The sequence below is a fragment of the Phascolarctos cinereus genome, unplaced genomic scaffold, assembly GCF_003287225.1.
Source record: "Phascolarctos cinereus isolate Bilbo 61053 unplaced genomic scaffold, phaCin_HiC Scaffold_3;HRSCAF=262, whole genome shotgun sequence".
Lineage (NCBI taxonomy): Eukaryota > Metazoa > Chordata > Mammalia > Diprotodontia > Phascolarctidae > Phascolarctos > Phascolarctos cinereus.
Window position 1 is genome coordinate 226,709,421 of NW_027555736.1, and position 21,332 is coordinate 226,730,752.

Sequence of the window (21,332 nt, forward strand, 5' to 3'; positions counted from 1 at the left end):
GATTTTGTTTTTATTCCTATCTGTCTCTTTCCTTTTGATTCTGGATGCGCCAGTTTTTATTGTACAAAAAAACAAGAGCCAGAGGAATTGGGTTCAAATATGCCCTCATGCTTTTTACCTATATGACAGTCTCCATGGGCCTTAGCTTCCTCATCTGTTACAAGGGAGGATTACAATTGATGGCCTCTCCATAGGTTTCTCCTAATTCTAGATATCTTGATCCTGGGATCACCCACTATCTGGCTTACTAGGGATGAGCTTCTTCTCAACTGGCTAGGATTGTCCTTGGAAAGTAGACTCAACTTTTCCAGCGTCATAGGGCCTGGATGAGCTTGAACTCTATGGGTACAGACCTCAGAATGTAGGGTCACCTCTATGACAGAGTAGTAAGTGTGAGTTATTAAATGCCTTTCACATGTAGGTGGCACTGTGCTATGCTTTATTTTTTTGTTTGGTTTTTTGGTGAGGCAATCAGGGTTAAGTGACTTGCCCAGGGTCACACAGCTAGTTAGTATCAAGTGACTGAAGTCACATTTGAACCCAGTCCTCCTAACTCCAGAGCCAGTGCTCTATCCACTGTACCACCCAGCTACCCCTATTCTTTCTTTATGTTTTCTGAGTTATAGGAAAGAGTTGTATTGAAAACATTTCAACTCCTCCAGCCGGGTTCTCTTATGACCAAAGGTATAATTTGAGAGCTGACAAACGTTCAAGGGTATAATCAGTGATCGTGGAAAGTTCTGACTCAGTCCCCAACACAGGGATCAAACAGGTAAGCTTGGCCTCCTAAGCACCATCCCTTGGGCCCACAGAGCGAATCAGTCATAGTGATGTACGTCCCCTGTGTTATCAGATACTGAGAAACAAACTGAGCATGTCCAACAGCTCTGTTTATTCTGCCCGCCCCACCTGAACCCTTCCCACCCACACACACACTAGGGGCGCAGAAAAAGCCAGCAGACACCACAAGACACAAGGGGCTAAGTAAGAGTAACATTTACTGAGCGATACAGGACTGAGTACTATGAAGGGCTTACACGGATGGAAATGGGCATCACCCCCTTCGGGATCACTGCATCAGGCATCAGGCATCCCCTCCACGGGCACCAGCCCTAGGGCGCCCAGGGACTACAGCACTTAACACTGACTTACACACAATGGCAATAACTGTGGAGTATCTGTTCGTAACAAACAAACCATAACATATTTATACCATATCACGTCGAGTGATTATATAAATCCATATATATATTGCTGTATAAAACCTTTTTTCTTTTTGTAAAAAATATTAAAAAAAAAAAAAAGAGAGAAGTGTAAAAATGTGCAGTTTAAAGCACTGCCGGGACAGCCAGGCTGTAAACATTAGAGTGAGTATGTGCTTTGGAAGGGCGCCCGCGCCTCAGTGCCCACAGCAAACTCCAGCAGGGAGCGAGGTCTGGTAAGGAGGGCTCTTCCCAGGGACGCAGGAAGAGTGTCGGCAGGATCCAGGGGGAAGATGATGGAACAGGGACATGCAGATGGCGGTCACCGAGACTGCTTGGTGGTTGTGTATCACATCCCTCTCCTGCTCTGCTGTATGACGTGGGGGTGGGGGGAAGGGGTAGGGGGGCTGGGGGTAGTGACTGAAATTGTATTCTGAGCTCCATTGGGATTTTCTTTTTCCTATTCAACTTACACTTTTCCAGTGCCAGGAGATGTCCCCAAGACAGGTAGACTGATGGGAAATGATAGGAGAGGAGACTGTGGCCATGAGGGTTGGGAGGCCCCTTCCTTCACTCACCCCTTTCTCCCTCAGGCACTGGAACATCCCCCTCCCCTGTTTCTACTTTGGTCTCAATTCATCGCTGATCTCAAGCTTCCCTCAACCCTCCCTTCCCCATGTGCTGCTGGTCTGTATTCCACAAAGAAGCCCGCTGTGTTATGGCGGTGCTGAGCCTTGTTGCAAAGTTTTTTCACACATAAACAAAGGCCCCAACGTGGGACCCTATGTCCTCCTCCCTCCTCAACCTCCTTCTTCTTTCTTCTCCCAATCCACTTTCATTTCTTCTCCAGTTGTTCGAGTAGTGGGTTGGCTTCAGACTCCGGGGTCTTGACACTGTCTGTCCTCACGATACAAGTGGGACGATGCCGATTCAGCATCAAGATCAGCTGCTGCCTTTCCTGTTTTAGCTCCTCGATCTGTGCCTTCAGTTCTGCATTCATGAGTTCCAAGCGCTCGGATTCCTAGAGAACCCCAAACATAAAAAGAGGCAGCTTTAAGTGTGCACGGAGGGACTGGCCTCTGAACCAGGCTAAGGGGGACAGGCGGAAAAGGGGCTGGTTGAAGCAACATTCCTTTCACCTCTCTTTATCTGCTCTTGCCTAGAGTGAGGCAACTAGGGTCTCATCCAGGGCACTTAAATGTAGAAGGCTCCAACATCATTTATATTTTTCTTTCTTAGGCAATTGGGGTTAAGTGACTTGCCCAAGGTCACCCAGCTAGTAAATATCTGAGGCCAGATTTGAACTCAGGTCCTCCTGACTCCAGAGCTGGTGTTCTACCCACTGTGCCACCTAACCACCCAACATGTGTATTTATTCAGCATCTAAAAATAACTAAACAATACTTTGATGTTGTGGGGGTTGTTGAATTGCATCTGACCCTCTATAACCCCATTTGGGGTTTTCTTGGCAAAGATACTGGAGGGGTTTGCCATTTCTTTCTCCAGCTCATTTTACAGATGAGGAAACTGAGGTAAACAGGGTTAAGTGATTTGCCCAGGGTCCCACAGCCAGTAAATGTCTGAGGCCAGATTTGAACTCAAGTCTTCCTGACTCCAGGGCTAGTTCTACCCACTGTGCCACTTAGGTGTCTCTAAGCTTACCACTTAGCAATAATAATCAATCAGTCAATTGATAGGTATTTATTAACCACTGACTGAGTACCAGGCACTATGCTAGTCATTGGGACACAAAAATAAAAATGAACCAGTATCTGCCCTTAGGAAACTTGCACTATATTACGGGAAAAAATGTATTCCTGTAAAGATAGATAGATAGATAGATAGATAGATAGATAGATAGATAGATAGACAGACAGATAGAGAGATATATAGATAAAGTACACATACAATATACAGAGATACACATACATATATATGTATGTATAGTAAGAGAAATAGATGTATTTCTACAGCCCTGTTTAGTATTCACACACACGCGCGCGCCCACACACACACACACACACACACACACAAATAGAAGGTAATTCTCAGGGAGAAGCAGCCATAGAATAGTAGATTGTGGACTAGCCTCAGAATCAGGAAGTCCCAGGTTCAAATACCTCGTCTGATACATAGCAGTTGTGTGACTCTGGGCAAATCACTTAATGTCTCCGCTCCCAAGATCCCTCTCCAAGACTGTAAATTGCAGACTAGGTGCCAACCTGCACTAGTAGAGAGAATTCCTCCCTGGAAGTTCCCTGTGCCAATAAAATTATAGATCCAGTCCAAAAATAAATAATCATGTTGGGGAGGGGGTAAGAAGAAAAGTACTAGAAGGGTGTGAGGGGTAGTGAGGGAAGTGGGGGTGGATTATGAAAGAAAGTAGATTTCAGAAGCACAATCTACTTCTGGTGGGGAGAGTGAAACCCCAAAAGAGGTCCCTCTCCCCCTGGCTTCCTATGAAACACTTTCCTAGCTCTTCTGATAGCTCCCAAATAGCATCAGGAAATCAGTGCTCAAAGACTGAAAAAGGACTGACCATCAATGCCGTAGCACATTGCTAACATCAGAGTCAAGGCACCTGCTCGTAAATCTCAGTTCTGATGCCTACTAACCGTGTGACCAAACATGGGTAAATCACATCACCTCTTTGTGCCTCAATTTGCTCATCTGTCAGAAGAGGTTGGACTAGATGAACTTTGAGCAAAAACCAGCTTCTCCAGTCTCTTTTTTTCTTTTTTTAGGCAATTGGGGTTAAGCGACTTGCCCAGGGTCACACAGCTAGTGAGTGTTATGTGTCTGAGGCTTGATTATGAACTCAGGTCCTCCTGACTTCAGGGCTGGTGCTCTATCCTCTGTGCCACCTAGCTGCCCCTTGCCCAGTCTTTTGAGGTACGTTGTAAAGTGGATTCTTGAAGAGATATTGGTTAGAATAGATGGCCTCTCACATCCCTCCCAACCTGGAGAGTTGACAACTCTATAATCTCCAAGGTCTTGGAAAAGACCTCTACATTTTATGACCCATCCCCATCTTTTGTGTAATTTTCAACAGCACTTTTCTGGGAAAACAGGAGCCACCACACTAGTCAAAATGATGGCCATAAAGATCAGTCTTCTTAGATCACCATTGTTAGAAGCACTGTCCTTTCCCCTCCAAAGAAAACTCCAATAGCTCTTCACTGCTTATGGGATAAAATCCGGAACTCTTACGATGGCATTCAGAGTGGTTCACAGTCTGGCCAGAACTTACTTTTCAAATGAAATTTCCCATTACATGAGACTTACTCTACTATTACTACTACTGATAAAAATAGCAGTGAGAACAGCATTTATACAGTGCTTTAAAGTTTGCAAAGCACTTTACAAATATCTCATCTGCTCCTCACAACAACCCTGGGAGTTACATGCTATTATTACCCTCATTTTACAGATGAGGAAACTGAGGCAGACTGAAGAAGCTAAGTGACTTGCCCAGCATCACACAGTAAGGGTCAAAGTCAGGATATGAACTCAAGTCTCCTGACTCCATGCCTAGCACTCTACTCATTCTGCCACCTAGATGCCTCCAACTGGCCTCTTCAACCACATCAATCTATACACCAACTCTAGAATATGCCACGTGCTTTTTACCCCCTCTGCTTCTTTGTTTATACCATTCTCAATAGTATGGCAAGATGGAAAGAGCACAGTGCCTGACACATAGTAGGTGCTTAATAAATACAAACTGACTGACGGACGGACTGGTTTTGGAATCAGAGCAACTGGGTTTGAATCCTGGCTCAGTCACTTTACTAGCTTGAGCAAATCACTTTATTTCTCTGGGTCCCAAGGGGATTGAACTAGATGGGTCCCTAAAGATCCCTTAGGATCCCTAAGGGTCCCTTTAGAGCTTACAGATCGAAAGCTCTGTGTTCCTTACCTAGAATACGTTCCCACTCTCCTTCCTTCTACTGGAATCATACACATTCTTCCAGTCCCAATTCCATGACATCTTCCCAATGATCCCAATCTACAGCTGTCTTTCCTTCCTCCAAACCCACAGCCTATTACACATCTGATACTTACAGAAGGACTTGTGTTAAACCTTTCCATTTATATGTATATCAACTGTCTGTTGATTCAACTAGACTGTGGGCTCCATGAGGGCAGAGACTGGATCTAATAACTGTTCCTCCTGTGTTGCTTAGCACTGCACCCTACACGTAGGGCTCAATAAATATTTGTTGATTAATCAATTGATTAGTCAGTATTTAAATGTGTGTGTGTGTGTTGTGTGTGTGTGTGTGTGTGTGTGTGTGTGTTTAAGACCACGTATCCCCATCTCACTTAGGCTAGAAGTTCAGAGGCTACTAAGTGGTCCAATCTCACTATTGATCAACTTTGACCTTTTCTGTTGTCAACTTGGACTGGTTTGCCCCACATCAGGCAGCCTGGTAGTCCCCCCACTTCCTCCACCTCCTGCTCCTGGGAGCTTACCATACTAATGCCAAACTTAGTGAGGACACCTGATCAACATAGAACTCCCAAGCTGAAGCAATCCCCCAGCCTCAAGCTCCCCAGCAGCTAAGATTACAAGTATATGCCACCATGCCCTACTTAAATATTGATTTTTTTAAAAAAATACTTCATTTACTTTTTTTAGGCAATTGGGGTTAAGTGACTTGCCCAGGGTCGCATAGCTAGCAAATGTCTAGTGTTTGGTCTGAGACAGGATTTGAACTCGGGTCCTCCTGACTTCAGGACGGTGGCTCTATCCACTGCACCACCTAGCTGCCCCTTAAATTAAATTTTTTTTTTTTTGCAAGGCAATTGGGGTTAAGTGATTTGCCCAGGGTCACAGAGCTAGTGAGTATCATGTGTCTGAGGCTGGATTTGAACTCAGGTGCTCCCGACTGCAGGGCTCGTGCTCTATCTACTGCACCACCTAGCTGCCCCATTAAATGTTGATTTTTCTAAAAAAATATTTTTACCAGATTAGTAATGGGAAGACTAGAATAAATTTCATGTCCAAAGGGGGGGGGGGAACCTCTTTACTCTCTGATGACATTCCCTTCATTTAATTAACTCCCTCCCCTCCCCCTTCACTATTAAACAAGAGTTGAAGATAGAAATGCAGGATGAAGATGGGTGTAAGAATATGGTCCTAGTGAGGGACTATTGTTTGAGGCTGGGGACAGTATAGGCCCAAGAGGGAAGACATCACACCAAGGCTATCTATCCCCATCGCCTGGCCTTCTTCCATGTGTTATAGTGGCAAAGGCACAAGAAGGACAGCATGACTGGAATCTGTTGCTCTTGTGCAGCATTTCAAGCTACTGGTTCGGTGGCAAAAGATTCCAGCCATGCTGGTTTTCTCATAGGACATCCCCTCCTTTTTAAGGGGCAGAGGCACAGAGCGAATGACATTGTCATAACTACAGGCCACCATCAATCAGATAGAGATTCACAATCAAGTGGTCAAATGATTGACCTGGAAGGAGGAAGCTCAAGGCTCTGGTGGGACCATCCCCTTAATCCAGAGAAGAAAATAGAAAAGTTGGCTAGCTGGTTTATCATCCAAGATTAAAGGTAAGTAGTGAACATAAATGACATTTCTTAGAGGTTTTCCTTTTGGATTAACAGAGAAGCAAAGAGTTCTCTTGGAAGGAAGATCCATGGAGCTGGAGGACTGGAAAAATATTATGTAGATGATGTTTTTCAGAGTTCTCATGGTACTAAGCAGAAGCAAACACAATATAGAAATGACTCACTCAGGAGAGACCATAATGGCACTGAGGGGAAGGTGAAGGAGTTCATGGGGACAGCAAGAGCTAGGTTTTGAGAAAAATGTTCCCATTCTGACAGTCATCAATAAAGCAATCTCCTCGGGTCCAGTTGGATCAATTTAAACTAGGACATCAGGGATTTCACTTCAAATGACAACCATGTGACAAATAGGGAGATTATTGCTCAAATGGAGAGATGCTCTGAAAAAGAGTCCTTATTTTGACAGGATCCCCAAAGAAGCACAATGAATACTATGAGAGGCCAGAGGGGGTGGTACATGCCTATCATCTCTGCAGCTGGGCAAGGCTGAGGCTGGTGGATGGCTTGAGCTCAGGAGTTATGAGCTGCAATGGATTAAAGCCAATTAGGTGTCCTCCCTAAGTCTGGTACTAATACATTGAGATCCTGAAATGGGGCAGAGGAAAAGTCACCAAGCTGCCTAAGAAGTAGTGAATTGGTCAAGATCAGAAGTGGAAGACAAAACTTATGTGCTGATCAGCAGTGAGATTAGATCTTTTTCTGTTTGTTTGTTTGTTTTGGGGCAATTGAGGTTAAGTGAGTTGCCCAGGGTCACACGGATAGTAAGTGTCAAGTGTTTGGTCTGAGGCCGGATTTGAACTCAGGTCCTCCTGACTTCAGGGCCCATGCTCTATCCACTGCACCACCTCGCTACTCCAAGATTGGATCTTGAGTAGCTATTGTGATTCCAGAAAGAGGAGAAGGAAGGAGAGGGAAAGGAGGAAAGGGAGATGGGGGGAGAAAAAGAAAGAGAAAGAGAAGGGAGAAAAAGTGGAAAAAGAGAGGGAGGTAGAAGAAAGAAAGGGAGAGGGAGGTGGGGGAACAGGAGGAAGAGGAACAGGAAGAAGGAGAGGGAGAGAGGACGGGGGAAGAGGAGGAGGAAAAAGAAGGGAAAGAAGGAAAAGGAGGAGAAGAGGAAAAGAAGAAAAAGAAAGAAAAGAAGACTTTCAATAAGCCTACTAATCCAAAAGGTTAGGATCAAAGGAATACTCAGCAGGATCATTTGTCATGAGCAAAATAACACCACATAGTAAAGAAATGTAAACAAGGTAGATGTCTATTATCTGGGGAATGGCTACATAAAATGTGGCATATGACGTAATGGAAGATCATTGAACCATAATATACTTCTACTGTAATAACTTCTAGTTAAGATGGTGAAAGGTCATAGAGCCCGGCTCTCTCCTATACAAACATAATACATAATAAAGGATCCCAGCTAGATGAATGATAAAGAGAAATGAAAAGTAATAGAAGATCCTCCATCTAGTTAAAATGATACCACAAGACAAATGTTTTCAAGTTCGTAAGAAAAAAAAGGGAAAAAGACAAACTGTAAATATGAAGAATTCAGAGAAGCATGGGAAGATGTATGAACTGATAGAGTGAAATACACAGAGCCAGGAAAGGCAACATACATAGTGATCATAACAATGTAAGCAGGTGGCTAGAAGGCACAGTGGATAGAGTGCCAGGCCTGGAGTTAGGAGGACCTGAGTTCAAATCTGACCTCAGGCACTAACTAGCTGTGTGACCCTGAGCAAGTCACTTAACCCAGGTTGCCTCAGTTTCCCCATCTGTAAAATAAGCTGGAGAAGGAAATGACAAACCGTTCTAGTATATTTGCCAAGAACACCCCAAATGGAGTCATGAAGAGTCAGAAACGACTGAACAAAAACACAACACTAATAACATAAATGGAAAGAAGCTAGGGACTATAAATACGAAACATTGCATATAGTATCAGATTCAGTTGATGTGCTGGCTAGTTTTGCTAAACTGCTTTTTTTCTTCTTATGTTTCTTATTTTTATATTATCTTTATTTTATTTTTATATTTCTTATCTTTATTTTATCTTTTATTTTCATATTTATTTCTCTATTTTTTCTTATATTTATTTTATCTTTATTCTTATATTCCTTTTATTTTATTTTTATTTTATTCTATATTTCTTTTGTTAGTGTAGCAAAGGGGGAAAGAATATATTCAGAAATGAAGATGATGCAAAAACAAAAAGATAAAAATAAAAATTTAAGAAAAGATGTTACCATAGATTGTTCAGTCTGTCCAGGGGTTTGATAAGAGGACGGGGCAAGTGTGCTATAATCAAAGACCATTCACTAGTCGGGGCCTGTTGTCACTGACAATAGACAATAGCACTATGGTGAAGTCACTTGATTTGTCATGACAGAAATGAAAGTCCAAAGAAAAACTCTGAGCTGAGAGATATGAGCAGGGTCAATAAAGGGCACATCTATTCAAAACCAAAGGGAAGAAGAATGGGAAGAATAGAAAAACAATTGAAGCAACCTTTAAAGCAGGGATTCTTCACCTTTTTTGTGTGGAGGAGCCCTTTGGCAGGCTGGTAAAGCCTATGGACTCTCCTCAGAATAATGTTTTGGAATGCATAAAATAAAGCACATCAGATCACAAAGGAAATCATCTGAAATATAGTTACTGAAATATTAAAAAAATAAGTTCACTGATTCTAGGTTGAGAACCCTGCTTTAGGAGAACATTGTACACAGTAACAGCAACATCGTATGATAACCAACTTTGATAGACTCATCTCTTCTCAGCAATACAATGAGCTAAGACAATTCCAAAAGACTCAGGATGGAACATGCTATCTATATCCAGAGAAAGAACTATGGAGTCTGAATGCAGATCGAACCATATTATTTTCTCTTTTTTTTCTTTTTCTTTTTCCATGGTTTTTCCCTTTGGTTCTGATTCTTGTTTACAACATGAGTAATGTGGAAATATATTTAATATGATTGTACATGTGTAGCCTATATCAGCTTACGTGCCATCTTGGGGAGGGGGAGAAAATTTAGAACTTAAAATCTTATAAAAGTGAATGTTGAAAACTAAAAATTAATTAATTAAAAAAAGAACTCCTGCTTTAAAGGACAAAAATGCTAGCTATTATCTTTTTTCTTCTCAGGCTGAGGAGAGGATAAGGTGGGGCAAGTGATGAAATTGAGTCAAATCACTTCTTTTTTGTCATGACGATACCAAATGACCACTTTGATTAAATGTTTCACAGTTGTGTAGACACAGCTTTAAATGAAGACTTCTCAAGAGTAGAGTTCTAACAATCAGGGCCTGAGACTACAACTCTAAGACTTCAAAAAGTGAAGAATTCCCACAGAGAAAGAACTACCTGAGTTCTCCTACAGAACCAGATCATTCCATTGTCTGAGTGATGGGGAGGTCAGGTGTCACCCTGGGCACAGGAAAAAACCAAAAGTGACCTCCCTGCTCTCCATAAGAGGCCCAGGAACTGCAGATACCCAATATATGCTGGCAGACACAGTTGCTATGTTGGTAACTGTTTTCCTTTGTCACAAAGGAAAGTTCTAATGGGGTGGGGGAGGAAAATTTATTGGGAAATGATTATATATTTTTTAAAAAGACATGCATAGAACTTTTATTTTTAATGAAGGTGCAAAAGAAATGGCCTGGTCCATTAGCCTTAATGGTTAGAGCACGGCTTTAGTTTTTGTGAATTAAAAAAAAAAGTTTTGGTCACCCCAAGTAGGAGAAAATTGTGGGCTGCCTGATATGGATCACCACAGAACCTCTGGCAAATCCCCAGATCCAAAGGTTTCTTTTCTGCTTTTACCCTCTTCCAGATCTCTTTACTGGATCTAGGACTATTTAATCAACATACATAAACAATGTGGGAGATGCAAGAAGTTATGAACAAAGATTCTGCCTCATGGAGCTTATCATCTAAGTACATTAATAAGAACATACACATAAAAAGAAAAAGTTATAACAAAGAGCACTCTCTAAGTGTTCAATGTATACATATGTATTGTGGCCATTTTGTGGTATAAATATGTGTGTAGGTGGGTGTATCTTGAACCCTTAACATAAACAGAGCATTATGCCAGTCAAGGAGGAGAGTACAAATAGCTAGAAAATACTATGTGGTAGAGTGGATAAAGGGCGTCTGAAGTCAGGAATCCCAGAGTTCAAATCTGGCCTCAAATATGTATTAGCTGCGTGAGTCTAGGCAAGTCATTTAACCTCTGTTTGCCTCAGTTTCCTCATCTGTAAAGTGGAGATAATAGTACCTCCCTCCCAGGGCTGTTGTGAGGATCAAATGAGATCATATTTATAAAGGCTTTAGCATAGTGCCTGGCATATAGTAAGTGCTATATAATTGTTAGCTATTATTATGATTCTACATGGAGACAAGACATTCCTATCTAAACCACACTAATAAAACAAAGAAGTAGATGTTAAGTGCTAAGTGAGGAGGACAACCAATAAATCCTATAGTGGTCTAGGAGTAGGAGGGCATATGAACTAGGACAGTCGTGGAAAACACCACGGGGAAGGTGGGATTTGAGCCAAGACTTGAGGGGTAGGATGTGGAAAGATAGAGAGGAATAGAAAGGGAAGATACAGGTAGAAATACTGGTACTGGATAGAGCACTGAGCTTGGAGTCAGAATGACGTGAGTTCAAATCCAGCCTCAGACACTTACGAGATATATGACCCTAAGCAAATTGCTTACCTTCTGTTTGTCTCCATTTCCTCACCTGTGAAATGGGGATAATAATAGTACCTCCCTCCCAGGGTGGTTGTGAGAATCAACTGAGACAATGTTTGTAAAGTGCTTTTCACAGAGCCTGGAACATAATAGGCACTCTATAAATGTTTATTCAGTTCTCCTTCCCTAAGGAGGGGAAACAGGATAGACACAAGTACAGAGATGGGAAAGGACCTTGAGGTCAGGGGACTGTTTCTCATTTTATAACATAAGCAATGGGAGACAATACAGCATATACAATAATCAGGATTCCCCTGAAAGATAAAACCAAGTAGCAACATCTGTTAGAGTGTCACTTTTAAAAAGTCCACGTTCACGCAACTCAATACAAACAGAGAATGTCAGAACTGAACCTTAGGTATCATCTTGCTCAAGGGTTCTTAACCCAAGGTCAGTGAACTTTTAAAAAAATTGATAACTATATTCCAATATAATTAGTTTCCTTTGTAATCCTATATACTTTATTCTATGTATTTAAAAACATGGTTCTGAGAAGGGATCCATAGTATCTACCTGACTGCCAAAGGTATCCATGTCCCCCCAGAAAGGTTAAGAACCTCTGATCCATCCCAAATTCTTTATTTTATAAATGAGGAAACTGAGGCCCCAAAAGATTAAGCCATTCACTCACTGTCACATGGCAGCTACTTAGCAGCAGTCCTGCGATAAGATTCTAGGTCTCCTGACTCTCAGACCAGCGCTCTTTCTACCCACTATTACACACACACACACACACACACACACACACACACACACACACACACGTAAAATATATATATGTATGTATATATAATATATATATATATATATAATACCATATACCACAGAATTCTACAATTGTTGAAAAACATAGTGATAGATTAGATTCATCATAAAGTATATGAAGGACAGCTAAGGTGGTGCTGTAGATAAAGCACCAGGCCTGGAGTCAGGAAGACCTGAGTTCAAATGTGAACTCAGATACTTACTACCCTGGGCAAGTCACTTAACCTTGTTTGCCTCTGTTTCTTTATCCGTAAAATGAGTTGGAGAAGAAAATAGCAAACCAAGAAAACCCCAAAAGGAGTCACAAAGAGTCAGACATGATTGAAATGACTCAATGAAAACAAAGTGTGTCACGTATCTACTACTAATCTGCTAGGTGACTTTAGGCAAGTCATTTCACTTTTCTGTGGCCCCATTTCTTTAAAAAGAGAGGGAGTTCCCAAATGATCTTTAGGACTCCATTTACCACAAATATTCTCTGGCTCTATGATTCATTCAGAGTTTTTTACTAAGAACATTCTCTGTGCAACCCCATAGTGCTAGGTTTTGGAGATGTGATGATTTAAAAATGACATAGTCCTTGTCCTCAAGGACTACACACACACACACACACACACACACACACACACACACACACACACACACACGCACACAGAGAGAGAGAGAAAGGTATAGATCTATAGATACTTATAGATCTATATCTATCTCTCTATATTATTTTTACCAGAGGCAAGGAAGGGATGCAACACATTTCAGAGTTAAGTACAGTATATAAGGTAAGGGTGTGATTGGGGCAAAAGAGAGACACAGACAAAATGCTGTAGGGATTTTAGAGAAGAGAAAGCTTTCACTGGTAAGGGAACCAAGAAGGCTTCACAGAAGAGAAAGCAACTGAGCTGAGCCATGAGGGGTAAGTGAATGGGGCAAGTCATATAAATAAGGATACTGAAAAGCAGAGATGAGGAAGGGAAGGTATTCTAAGGGTGGGGGAATGGCCCATCCTAATAATGTCTAGAGGCAGAGATGGCATGTAGAATTTGGGGAAGGTTTATAGCCCAATACAGGGCAGCTAGGTGGTGCAGTGGATACAGCGTCAGGCCTGGAGCCAGGAAAGCTTGTCTTTGTGAGTTCAAATCTGGCCCTAGACACTTACTAGATGGGTGAACCTGGACAAGTCATTTCACCCTGTTTGCCTCAGTTTCTTCATTTATAAAATGAGATGGAAAAGGAAATGGCAAACCACCCCAGCATCTTTGTCAAGAAAACCCCAAAGGGGATCACAAGGAACTGGACACGACTGAAAAACAACTGAACAACAACATAGTCCAGTTTGGCCAAAATGTGAAGGAAATAATAAGAACTAAGGGTAAGACACCAGGAGATAGCCAGTCTGTGGGAACTACAAAGCCTCAGGTGTGTATAGTACAATGAAGGGAAAGTGATGAATTCAAGAAATGCTGTCAAGGAAGAACCAGCCAGGCTTGACTGGGTATAGGACAGGTTGTTTGGGTATAGGAGGTGAGAGAAAGGAAAGAATCAAAGACGACCCAGGGTAACAGGAAGGCTGATAAGCGGGATTGCCAACCAAGCAGGAAAGTCTGAATCAGGGTGGAAGCCTTTGAGGAAAGATGATGAGCTTGCTTTTGGACACACTGAGTTTGAGGTGCCGGTCAAACACCCAGGCAGAGATATCAGTGAAGGAACAAATATTTAATAAAGTACATTTAATATTGCCAGGGCATTAGAGAAACAAAAACAATCTCTGCTCAGATGGAGTTCACATTCTAGTGGGGGACATCTTTCCGTAAGCCACAGATATGGGGATTAGATTAGCTGACTGAAGAGTCCCTCCCACACTGAGATGCTATGAGTCTGTGAAGCCATTCTCTACCTCTCAGGGTTCTGAGGGTCAAATGAAACAATCTTTGTTAAGCACTTAGCACCGTGCCTGACCCATACTGGGCACTTAATAAATGCTTGCTTTCTTCCTGTTAACCTGAAGGACATGCCCTCAGAAACTTGAAAAAGAAAAGGCATTACAAACCCCCCAAAGGAAAAATACCTACTTTTGACTGTTTTTCAGTCTGTGTAGGGGGCATATAGTATAACAGATTAGAGTTCAGATCTCACCTCTGACCCTACAAGTCATGTCCCCTCGAGGACCTATGATGAAGCAAGTTACCTGTCTCCTGATAGAGAGGTGATGGACACGAGGTCCAGAAAGAGATATACATTTCTGGATGTGGTTGCTGTCTGGATTTCTTTTCTTCAGCTATGCTTATATTTTTACAAGGGTTTTTGTTCTTTCTTTTGTTTTTCAATTAAGCAGTAGTGATGCCAAAAATAAGACGGTTACTGAAATATTTTTAAATGCATAGAAGAGAATAGAAGGAAATTTGGAAGGAAGCATAGATAAGCAGAACAGTTTTGAAGGTAATATGTAGAATTTATCACATACTTTAAAAAAACACAAATGGAATGAAATAGAGATTCACATTCTCATGGAGAATCCTCTTTTTGCATTCTGTTGTGTGCTTAGAAATGTATTTTTCATTTCAGTTCAGAATAAAAAAACATTTTAAATATATAAAACAAATATTTATTAAGGGCCAATTATATACAGGGCAGCACTGGGGAAATCCAAAGGCAGATAACAAAAATAGTACCTGCCCTATAATTTCTACAAACAAGAATTGACTGTGACCCCCTTATCAATCAATCATGAAACATTTATGATCCTACTATGTGCTGGGTTCTGTGCTAAGTGCTGGGGATACAAAAAGAGGTAAAAGACAGTACCGCCCTCAAGTAGCTCACACTCTAATGAGGCAGTCACAGACAAGTCCCTTAACCTTAATGCCTCAGACAAGCTCCTAAGATGGATTATAGAAGGTAGGATTTGTGTTGTTGGAGGGAGCTCCCAAAGTAGTACTTCTCATGCAGAAGAAATCACAGCTCATTCCTATAATTGCATATTCATTCCAGCCAAGGCATTAGAAATGTAAATCAAGAGAAATTATTTCCAAAGGAGACATCAAATCTATCTTGTGGGCAAGAGAATATGCAACAGTCTGCAAGGTCCTCAAGAAGGGCAGAACTTGGAAACCATTAGCAGTGATCCCAGCATTAGAAAAGGTGACTGAGGGGCAGCTAAGTAACACAGTGGATGGCAGGGCTTTTTAAACTTTTTTCCACCCTGACCCCTTTTCCCATTCCATTTTCCTGTTTCATGACCTGAGGGCACGCACAGTGCAAAGTGTGCATGTTTTGTGCTCAGAACCAAAGCTGCAGTGAAGTTACATGATGCAATACAGGCAAATGCTGCCAGAAACACCTTGGATTCATTACGCATTTGATTTTTAATTAATTTTTGGTCATTGACCATTCAGAAACCTGGGGCTCGACCCACAGTTTAAGAAGTTCTGGTAGAACTCTGAGCTTGGAATCAGGAAGACTCATGTTCATGAGTTCAAGTGTGACCTCAGACACTTGCTAGCTTTGTGATCCTGGGCAAATCACTTAACTTTGATAAGAAAAGAAAGAAAGAAAGAAAGAAAGAAAGAAAGAAAAGAAGAAAGAAAAGAAAGAAGAAAGAAAGAAAAGAAAAAGAAAGAAAAGAGAAGAAGAAAAGAGAGAGAAAAAGAAGAAAGAAAAAGAAAAAGGAGAAAAGAAGGAGAAGAGAGAGAGAAGAAAAGGAAAGAAAGGAGAAAGAAAGAAAGAAAGAAAAGAAAGAGAAAGAAAGAAAGAAAGAAAGAAAGAAAAGAAAGAAAGAAAGAAAGAGAGAGAAAGAAGAAAGAGAGAAGAGAAAAGAGAGAGAAAGAGAGAAAGAGAGAAAGAGAGAAAGAGAGAGAAAGAGAGAGAAAGAGAGAAAGAGAGAAAGAGAGAAAGAGGAGAAAGAAAGAGAGAGAGAAGAGAGAGAAAGAGAGAGAAAGAAAAAGAGAGAAAGAGAGAGAGAGGAGAGAGAAAGAGAGAAGAGAGAGAGAAAGAGAGAGAGAAAGAGAAGAGAGAAAGAGAGAAGAGAGAAAGAAGAGAGAAAGAGAGAGAGAAAGAGAGAGAGAGAAGAAGAAAGAGAGAAAGAAAGAGAGAGAAAGAGAGAGAGAAAGAAAGAGAGAAAGAGAGAGAGAAAGAAAGAGAGAAAGAAAGAGAGAAAGAGAGAGAGAGAAAGAAAGAGAGAAAGAAAGAGAGAAAGAAAGAGAGAAAGAAAGAGAGAAAGAAAATAAAAGTGACTGAGGTAAATGGGGTAAGGGAGGGGAGGAGAGTCTAGATCTGGAATATCATAGGCTGGTTTACTAGTTAAATGGCAAGTGCAAGAGCTAGCCCAAGGAAGTCATCCCTTTAAGGTCAAGTTGGAATCTCTCAGCATGCAAATTTGAACACTGGTCCTAATTCACACATTTATCTCACGTAATCTGCCACTGAAGGAACTTAAACTCTACGTATTCAAATCTGAGCATTATATTTCTCTCTAAGCTAATAAGGCGACACAGTGCATAAAATATTGAATTTGGGAGTCAGGAAGACCTGAGTTCAAATCTGCCCCAGAGTTTATTGACCATGTGACCCTAAGGCAAGTCACTTAATGTCTCTTAGCCTATACATTTCCTCATCTGTAAAATGAGGATAATCATAGCACCCGCCTCCCAGGGTGGGGTATGAGGGTTAAAGAAGATAACACATGTCTCAAGCACCTTACAAGTCTTAAAGCAGTGTATGAGTCTGCCTACCTTTACCCATCTCTCATGTTTATAACCTTAGGGTTGTATCTTTGACTCTTCTTCCTCCTTTACCTCTCAGATTGTCTCTTGCATCTGTCCTCTCTTCCTCACTCCTCCTGACACTCACTTTCTGACTACAAAAGTCATCCAACTAGTTTTTTAGCCTCCACTCTCTCTCCTCTTCCAATCCATCCTTTATACAACTGTCAGAGCAATCTTTCTTACATAAGATATCTGGTCAGGTCACTTCACAGCTCAGAAGTCTTCAGTTATTCCCTATTTCCTTCCAAATAGAGTTCCAACTCCTTAACTTGGCATTCAAGGCCAGTCTCCACCTGACAACACTTTACTTTATCTCCTATTACTTCTGTCATGCAGTCTCTTCCTTCCTTCCTTCCTTCCTTCCTTCCTTCCTTCCTTCCCTTCCTTCCTTCCTTCCTTCTTTCCTTCCTTCCTTTCTTTCTTTCTTTTTCTCTTCCTTCCTCTTTTTCTCTCTGTCCCTTCCTTTCTCCCTTCCTTTCTCTTTTTCTTTCTCTTTCTGCTTTTCTTCCTTCCTTCCTTCCTTCCTTCCTTCCTTCCTTCCTTCCTCTTCCTTCCTTCCTTCCTTCCTCCTTCCTTCCTTCCTTCCTTCCTTCCTTCCTTCCTTCCTCTTCTTTCTTTCTTTCTTTCCTTCCTTCCTTCTTTCTTTCTTTCTTTCTTTTTCTTCTTTCTTTCTTTCTTTCTTTCTTTCTTTCTTTCTTTCTTTCTTTCTTTCTTTCTGGCAGTCACTGTTAAGTGACTTGCCAGTCAGCTGGTACAGCTAGTAGACAGCTAGTAGGTCTCGGAAGCTAGATTTAAACTCAGGTCCTCCTGACTCCAGGGCCGGTGCTCTAGCCACTGCACCACCTCACTGCCCCCATGCAATTTATTTCAACCAAACTGGGGTGCTCTCTGATTCTGAATCTATTCCACACTCTCATACCTCCATGTATATGCCACATTATTCCTTTTGTCCAGAATGCCCTCTTCCCCTGTTCAATTACTACTACCCTTTAAGACCCAACTCAAATGAAACCTTCTTCAGAAAGCCTTCCTGGATCCACCAAATGATAACAATCCTCCCTTACAGACCTTATTGCACTCTCTTTGTAACTCTGATGCATGCATGTGACACTGTATACTGTGAAGCAGCTATCTATAGTGAATAGAGGACCCACATTGGACTCAAAAGACCCGGGTTCAAGTCCTGCCTTAGACACACAGAAGCCATGTGAACATGGGCAAGTAAGGCAACTCTCTAAGACTGCATTGATAAAGTTTCTACAGTAGGAATTCTCTACATCAATGAAATTGCAAGTTTGGACCCCCCAAAATTGTATATTTCAGCAATCCATGATGATATGGGGCAGTTAGGTGGCACAGAGGATACAGTGCTGGGCCTAGAGTCAGGAAGATCTTAGTTCAAATCCAGCCTGAGACACTTACTAGCTGTATGACTCTGGGCAAGTTGCTTAACCCTGTTTGCCTCAGTTTCTTCATCTGTAAAATGAGCCAGAAAAGGAAATGGCAAACCCCTCCAGTATCTTTACCAAGAAAACTCCCAATGGGGTCAAGATGAGTCAGACACACTGAACAATAAATAGACTGTTAGCACCCTTTACAATTTCCTTCTTGAGCAAAGCTCTACTGACCTCACCCTAGATACGCCTCTGGAACCCATGATCTCGACCTTATTTCCTGGAGTTAAACAACCACAGACATGGATAGTATTAACTCTAAGCCAACCCCTCAAAGTAGCATGCGCCAATCAGCCCAGGCACTAAAGAAAAGCAGTCATTCATTCATTCATTCATTCATTCAACAAATATTTATTAAGCACTTACTGCAGAAGATGGTCTGTGCTAGTTTCTGGGAGAGATACAAAGATAACAGACTTGGGCCACGACTTTAAGGAACAGTGAGCTTATAATAAATGAAATTACTTCTGCTTTTCTTTCCTTTCCAATGGCCTTCCATGGGGATCCATGGCTATGGGGATTATTTCAGTCCTCTTGCAATAGGAAGATGGGAAATAAGGAGCAAGGGAGGGTATGATCAGAAGGGGACAAGGCAGCTTTAGTAGATATAAGTAGTTATTGCCCTGGTTTTGCCCATATTTGGACATTTCTGCCAGTCTGGAAATCTGCGTATTTGTTCTCAAGGAGAAGAGTGCTCCATTCTGACTGACCTACTACACTCACCCTTTGCAGAAACTCTGTCCTCTCTTTCTTTTTGTTCCGGCATCGAGCTGCTGCTACTTTGTTCTTCTCCCGGCGCCTTTTCCTCCGCTCCTCTTCCTCATCTAGCTGTTAAGAGCAAACATAAGAGTTGAGAAAATGCACCTCTATCCCTCTCTTGCAGAAGTGGAGGACTATGGGTGTGGAATATGACATATACTGTCAGACAATGCTGATGCACTCACATGCATGAGCACACCCACACCCACACACAAACAATGCACTTCAGATCAGAAAGGAAACAGTTAGCTAGGAGAAAAAATCTTTGCCGCAAGTTTCTCTGATAAAGGTCTCATATCTAAGATATATAAGGAACTGGTTCAAATTTATAAGAACAAAAACCATTCCTCAATACATAAATAGTCAAGGGTTACAAACAAAAAGTTTTCTAAGGAAGAAATCCTAGAACCAAGAAATTCAAGACTTATATGAAAAAATGCTCCAAATGGCCTATTGGTCATTAGGGAAATGTAAATGAAAACAACTCTGAGGTTCCACTTCACACCTATCATATTGGCAAAGATGTTAATAAAGTAAAATGACATATTGGAGAGGCTTCAGGAAAACAGGCACATAATGAATTATTGGTGGGTGGAGCTACGGGTCCTGCCATTCTGGGAAACAATTTGGAACAAAGCTGATGAACTGTGTATGTACCTTTCCACTCAGAAATAGAACTGCTAGCTCTATGTGCCAAAGAGATCAAAGAAAGAGGAAAAGGATTCATACATACAAAAATATTTATGGCAGCTTTTTTTCACATGGCAAAGAAGTGGAAACAAACAGGATGGCCATTCATTGGAAAAGAGCTGAACAAATTGTAGTGTATGGATATATTAGAATATGATAATGATAGCTAGCATTTATACAGTGCTCTAGGGTTTACAAGTGCTTTATACATGTTATCTCATTTGATTCTCATGACAACTCTGTCAGGGAGGTGCCATTATTATCCTTATCTCACAGACAAGGAAACTGAGGCTGAGAAAGGCCAAGTGACTTGCCTAGAATCATATAGCTAGTACATGTCTGAGGCCGAATTTGAACTCATATCTCCCTAACTCCAAGTCTAGCAGCCCATCCACTATGATACATCATTGTTTTGGAAGAAATGGTGCAAGGTACAGTTTCAAAGAAACCTGTGAAGACTTGTATGAACAGATGAAGAATGAAATGAGTGAACCAGGATGACAATTTGCACAATAATAACATTGTAAAGGAAAACAACTCTAAAAGAATTAAGAACTTTGATCAATGCAGTGACTGACAACGATTCCGGAGGACTGACGATGAAGAGGGGACCCATCTCCTGCCAGAGAAGTGATAGAATTACACCTACATTTTGGACGTAGCCAATGTGGGAATTTGTCTTATTTGACTATGCATATTTGTCACAAGGGTTTCGTTTTTCTTTTCAATATTGAAGAGAAACCTGAGAAAGAGAGAGCTAGAGATAAGGTTGTTCAGAAAGAAAGGAAATGAAAAGAAACAAAAGAAATGCATTGAAGCATTTTTTTAAAATGCACAGAAAAGAGCCGCAGGAAGTCCAGAAGGAATCACAGGTAAGCAGGATAGCTTTGAAAGTTATATAGGGTTAATCACAGGGTTATAAATGTGGAGTTAGAAGGGACCTTATAGGCCATGTTGAATGTATTATATTCTCAAAAAGCAAGCTGTAGATATCAGAGATGTACAGTTTAATTTTCAATCTTTTTCTCTTCTACTATGTGTATAGAAATACTCATTTTATTTTTTTTTGTTGAGGTCAGAAGTGTGATGTATTTCTTGTACTAGATGAATGAGGTGGTTTTTTTTTCTCTTTGTGAGCCTTTGTTATAAGGTAAGGGAAAGTGACAGGAAATTTTTGGAAAGGAAGATGGTGTAAAAATAAAAGACATCAATAAAAATAAAATGTTTTGAAAAGCACAAACAGCTACAAGTCAGACTAGAGAAGCAGACAGGTCCACTGGGTCATAACATGACAACTGCCTCCCCAAGACTGCCACTGAGACTGAGTCTCACCCATTCCCAGCAGACATCTCTA

At 41.3% G+C, this 21,332-nt stretch overlaps 1 protein-coding gene across 2 annotated transcripts in view; it reads right to left on the reverse strand.

Annotated features, from left to right (window-relative positions):
* Positions 1-981: 981 nt before the first annotated feature.
* The window catches only part of JDP2 (Jun dimerization protein 2), a 73,101-nt gene continuing 52,750 nt past the window's right edge, over positions 982-21,332 (reverse strand). For both annotated transcript variants that reach the window (XM_020986258.2, XM_020986259.2), the window contains exons 3-4: positions 19,253-19,357; positions 982-2,223 (exon numbers count right to left, since the gene is read on the reverse strand). In XM_020986258.2, coding sequence (XP_020841917.1) covers positions 2,038-2,223; positions 19,253-19,357 — 291 coding nt within the window. In that variant the 3' untranslated portion in view covers positions 982-2,037. The remainder of the gene's footprint in view (positions 2,224-19,252; positions 19,358-21,332) is intronic.